The sequence below is a fragment of the Mytilus trossulus genome, chromosome 1 (assembly GCF_036588685.1).
Source record: "Mytilus trossulus isolate FHL-02 chromosome 1, PNRI_Mtr1.1.1.hap1, whole genome shotgun sequence".
Classification (NCBI taxonomy): Eukaryota; Metazoa; Mollusca; class Bivalvia; order Mytilida; family Mytilidae; genus Mytilus; species Mytilus trossulus.
The window spans coordinates 51,410,224-51,416,373 of record NC_086373.1 but is presented as its reverse complement, the minus strand read 5'-3'; the positions used below and the strand labels follow the sequence as shown (position 1 = coordinate 51,416,373).

The following is a 6,150-nucleotide window of genomic DNA, read 5'->3' as shown; positions in this document are numbered from 1 at the left end:
ATTTAATTAGTTTCGGATGACTCCACACGGGAGAATATCATTGCATCAAGTTTACTGTTTATGACGAACTGCAATAAAATTTTACGGATTACAATTCTAGGATCAATATAATTAGTTTGTCATTGTCTGCTTGGTCGCAGTATCCTCCTAACTATCGTTATATGACAGTCATGCATTATATATAGGGTGGATAAGCTAATCGAAAAAGAAAGGACAATGGATTACGAAGGAAATAGATAAACAAAAGAGGATACACAAAAACAATGAACCGTTTCGTCTGACACAAATATCTATATACTCTGCACTCGAACGACACTTCCGATAAATTCCAGGATTATAACATGTATTCTCCTTTTTTACTCTTTAACTATAGAAAAACATGGAATTTCCACAAGAATGAATAAAAGAGTTTGAAATATTTCCGCACTTTAATGAACCAACAATTTTTATCAGTGCTGCTGAATTATACATTATATGACAATAAATAATAAATTGATGTGTTTAAAACAATCCACGAAAGTCCCAATGGTGTCTAGCTTCTACATAGCAATGAATGTTCGATCGACATCATTATTCCATGATTACAAGATAATAATTTAGACAGAGTTCGATAAACAGAGTGCAGGATACTGCACCGGCAAATTACTAGTTATTCCCTGGATGTGTTCTTCCGATGTTCTACTATTATAATGTTTCATTAAAGTAAATTCGAAGACGGTGACTAGGTTTGATGGCGCTCCGATATTCTGTTCATTCTCTTTAAGATAGGGGGCGGTATATTTTTCATAACACAAGGGAAACAACTTCGGCGTTGAGGAAAACACGTGACTTGAATTATACTATTTTCTGCAAATAAATAAAAGAGTCAAATAATCTAGTGCTGTTCTGTGATGAAACTAAATATGGAAACGATTAATTGGAAGTTACTTTTCATATATGGATATTTCACCGAAGACTCAAGAGGACTATATAGAATTAAATATGATTTTATATTTCTTCAATAATTTGTTTATTAACACCTATTAATTGATGTAGAGTTGTTTAACACGGAATATATATTCAAATGTCTGATCGGATATGCAGGATGAGGAGAAAGCGTCAAATTTTCTGGACGATGTAGGTGCAACTCCAATTAGAAAAAATGGATACCAGAAGCAAACGGGTGACGATGAACGAATTTTGCTCAATGTTGGTGGTGTTCGACACGAGACCCACGTTTCGACACTCCGGACTATACCGAACACAAGACTTGCGCGTCTTGCTGAATACCACGTTCTTTCAGATAAAAAAGATGAATACTTTTTTGATCGTCATCCTGCTGTTTTCAATTCAGTAATTGATTTTTACAGAACGGGTATGTACATTTTATTGTTTGCATACTCTGGTCATTATATACTTAACCAACTGAATATATCAAAATTCCTAAAGTAATATTTTTCTTCATTTTTTTTAAATACTTGGGAGTACGAATTTGCATTTGTTCCAGTGAGACATGTGTCCTAGGCAGACGCGTTTGAAAATTAATGACAAAATGGGTTATTTCAAACATTTTTTAATGCAAAAAATCAGTAAATGTCATTTTTTTTAATCATACAACATTTAGCCATCTGTATAAACATGTAACTGTGTTGTATGACCCCCAAGGAATTAATATACAATCGATAAATATATATTTTAAGTGCTTATCTGATTGTTTATACATACAGTTTATTTGAAAACAATGATAATTTTTGCATCATAAATAATATAGACAGAGTCCTTAAAAATACTTTTTCATTCACCGTTCTCTTGCATTACTCAATTTGATTTGAAATTGTATTACATGTATAATATAGGGTTTCTTTAATATCATTTGCATGCTGTGAATAGTTCCTGTAAAATGACTGAAAAAGTTTCTGATCCATATTCGGAACATTATACAGTCATCTTTAATTTTGATATGAAATTTATTGATCGGATCTGTAATACACAATTTGCTTTCGGCTTTACAGTGACATGTTCCATGTTTCACATTCTATAATTAGTAAATGTTAATGGAGATCAGTTAATTAATGAAAATGTGGTTACATGTAATACCCTAGGTGCAGAATAATTGTTCTTCTGTGTGATAATATAATGAAAATATAGTAGAACTCTGAATGGCAATATTTCTATGTTCACCAAGAGAGTAGTATAGCTGCGTCATATGTTACAGAGAAGCTTGTTGGTGCCATGCTCGGATTTGTTTCCACGTGTTTGGACCATCAATTCACGTGTCATACATGTACCATGGCGCTACACGATTATATTAATATCTTTTTTTTTATGTTAACATTTTTTTATATCTTATATTTCTTTATTAACTAGATATGTTTTTAGGCGAAAATTCATGAGCAGTATAGGATTGTCTGTATTATTTAGAAATGTGAACTAATTTTTCGAGGATTCTTTTTCGGGCTTAGTTCTTTCTTAGCTACTTTCCGGAGATTTATTTTCACAACTTTCTAAATATTAAATTTTCAGCATATAAGGGAAGATCCTTGTTTAAAATATTCGCCTCAATTTAATTTCGCGTTAATTTTTTGGTTTCTTGCAATTAAAAAGCGCGATAATAAATTGCTTTCGAAAATTCGTTGAATGTAAGTTTTCGTTTTACCATCTTTTTGACTCATTACTCTTTATCGGTATTCTCAAAACTTTTCTGGGATTGTAATTGATCGATATTCATATCTATATTAAATAAGAAGATGTGCTATGATTTTCAATGAGAGGAATATCCCCCATAGTTAGGATGCTGTAGACTTCAACACTTGTGGGTCACCAGAAGGCTTTCATCATTGAACTAAACCCATCGGTATAGAGTTCGCTATAAAAGATCAATTTGATCAGGTTGTTACACTATTCATCACATACAAATAAAGTCTTAAGTGTTCTGAATTCGAAATTTATAGAAACAAGTACAATTTTGTAATTTAAAATGTCGTCTTCAATGTCGTGACTTGTCGTTTATAAAGGTAGTTTTGGTGTATTAACTGTAAAATTCGGATTAAAGTTGATATTTTGGGAAATGTCAAACCTAATGTAAATTATCAAAGTTGGATATAATTAAGTTGATAAATTGTGTCAGTCGATTTGAACTGACGCGACTTCAGTATTTCAAAAGTTGATGCACATTTCCGTACAATTTATTTTGGTAGAATACATTCAAATCATTTTCTTATTAGTTTCTCAACTTAATTATTTGTTCAAACCATTTGTTTTAACAAATAATTTATAGAACCAAATGTAATAAAACTTTTAAATCAAGTTTGGGCAATTTTCCTTATATTGATTTCACTTTGTGTGATAGTTTAAAAAAAAACAAACTTAAATCTTCATTTAAATTCTTTGAGAATTGAAAACTTTACATATGTTTTAACAGTTGATCAAATTGCAAATGCCATACAGACCTAGAAAAGGTTTTTGTAATTTTTATGATGGTTCCTTTTTGAATTTTCCTCGGAGTTCAGTATTTTTAAAAACTAAAATTTTAGGGAGTTACTCTATGAATTGCTTCTCCTGTAGGATGTTGGTTCTATCCTTCAATTAACAATTTTATAAATTGAAACCCCTGTGGGCTCCTAACTATTCTTCCACCAAGTTTAATAAGTGTTCCGAAAAGCTTTAACGAATACAATTTGAATTAAGTGACCTTATCTCTTTTTTTTATTTGACAGTGATAATATTTGGTGGCCACGTTTCACTTAGCTTATTGTCGCGTGTTATTTTGATACTGTAACATAGAAATATGAGTACAGTTATCAACATTGATGCATTTCCCCCGGAGGACAATTCTATTGACAGGACAAATATTGATTTACACGTTTGTACTTTGGAATGCGGTACAATTCATATAAATGCCATTAGAATTAGCATTTATCTTATCCATTGTTTTATTTTATAACAAATATGACCTTGAAAGTGAGAAAGTATCCAGGATAGCGTTACGTTGTTGCTGTTCCTTGATGTTTTTGTTATGGTTATCTAAAGTCACTGTCCCAGGTTAGGGGAGGGTTGGGATCCCGCTTACATGTTTAACCCCGCCACATTATTTATGTATGTACCTGTCCCAAGTCAGGAGCCTGTAATTCAGTGGTTGTCGTTTGTGTATGTGTTACATATTTGTTTTTTGTTAATTTTTTACATAAATAAGGCCGTTAGTTTTCTCGTTTGAATTGTTTTACATTGTCTTATCGGGGCCTTTTATAGCTGACTATGCAGTATGGGCTTTGCTCATTGTTGAAGTCCGTACGGTCACCTATAGTTGTTAATGCCTGTGTCATTTTCGTCTTTTGTGGATAGTTGTCTCATTAACAATCATACCACATCTTCTTTTTTATATTTAACACATTTTTTTTATAAACCGAAGTTATTACTCAAATCATCGAAAGTTATATTAAGTATATTATTTTCGTTGTATAGATTGATTTAATGAATGTCCAGTGACAAATATTTCACGCATTTTCAAGCTAAAGAACAATTTAACAATATATGCATTAGGTGGTTTGTGCAAAATGATTTGATCAGGATAAACGCCGGGAAATTTAAACTCCAAACCGAAAAAGAGAGCGAAAATTTTGTCTTGCAGCAGGCCATATTATTTTAACGTATAGGGAGTTTGACATTCATCTTTACCAGATGTCTGATTCAATGTTTCCATACCGAAATGATGTGTCTTAGTAGTTATACATCCCACATATTCAAAAGGTTTTTAGCAAAGTTTATCTGCTTATCAAGTGGTAGAAGATCCAGCATTTACAAATTCAATAAAGACGGCATATAGAATGATAAATAAAACACTCATCAAAGGTACCAGTTTTACAAAACAATTTATTGTGTCGGAAATGCATTTGCTGTTTCATCCTATATCTGATTGCTAGAGCAGGACAGGCGGTTCTTATGTGTTTTATTTGTAATTGCCAAATTATCACAATGGTATTAGCTCCCTCTTTTTAAATAATGTTTTAAAAAACTTGCTACAAAAAAAAACTCCAGTTGAACAACTCACGTATTTCAAACCCAAACAGATATTTCAATCATGATGATCAATTTGCACTTTTTCAAACTCAACGTTCATACATGACATGATTAATATTTCTGCTTTATTGCATATCAATAGTGCAGTGTAACAAACAAATTGAAATGCAAAATGGTAATTTCAGTGCGTTTCTAAATGAATCTTCAAAATGATCAGTTAATTTGAGAAACTCAATCAGTGTATAATCACCGTGTCCAGCTTAACAAAACAAATCGAAATTGCAAGCCTTCAGAACTAATTAAAGACTTTAGGGTGAACTCGATTTTACAACTATAATACAACTTTCGATACTGGTGTATTTGAAATTTAATCAACCATGAAGGTATATAAGCTGTGTACCTTAGATAGCTACGTGCTATTATGAAAAAATTAATCTAACACCTAGTCTTTATTCCTTGCTTGAAAATATAATACTTCAGAAAAAGTAATGTGTATGCAATATTTTAATTAAATGTATTTCGTCGCTACTCATGATATGTTTGCTTTAATGTAAATCAAACTTGATTATAAATATTTAATACTTGTATATTACAGAAATGAGTTATTGTCTTTACTTTTAATTGTTTTCTGCATTGCAGCTAACCTCATAATTCTCCAAAGCAATGGGAATTATGTCAACTATCAAGTTCACTGCAATCGATTTTTATGTGTTTATTTTGATTTATTTGATACCGTTTCTGATTGGTCGTTAGACCTACACTGTCTTTTTTACTTTTGATATTTGCACGATTCTGGCTGTAATATTTTGAGGTTGAGCCAAATTTGACTTGAATTAAGGTGGCATTTTCCTTGAATGTAACCATCGTTGCCGTTAGAACAGTATGGATGTTTTATTGAAATAAAATAGGGAAATGTGGTATTGTTGCCAATGAGACAACTATGAAACGAAGTCCAAATGAAAACATACAGCAAACAACAACTACTTAATAAAAGGCTTTGGACTTAGGACAGGCACATACAGAATGTGAGGGTTAAACATGTTTGTGATCCTTGTATACTAGTATTCCATAAACGTAGGACATTGGTATAAAAGCGCAACATGGTAATAAACTTTAGGAAAAACATACTTGACTTTCCAGATCGGCACGAAGCAC

The 6,150-nt window shown here is 31.7% G+C and overlaps 1 protein-coding gene across 1 annotated transcript in view; it reads left to right on the top strand.

The window, feature by feature from the left end:
* Nucleotides 1-525: 525 nt before the first annotated feature.
* The window catches only part of LOC134726975 (potassium voltage-gated channel subfamily C member 2-like), a 49,895-nt gene continuing 44,270 nt past the window's right edge, over nt 526-6,150 (top strand). Inside the window, exon 1 of the mRNA XM_063591374.1 lies at nt 526-1,354. Within this exon, the coding sequence (XP_063447444.1) occupies nt 1,078-1,354 (277 nt within the window). The 5' untranslated portion in view covers nt 526-1,077. The remainder of the gene's footprint in view (nt 1,355-6,150) is intronic.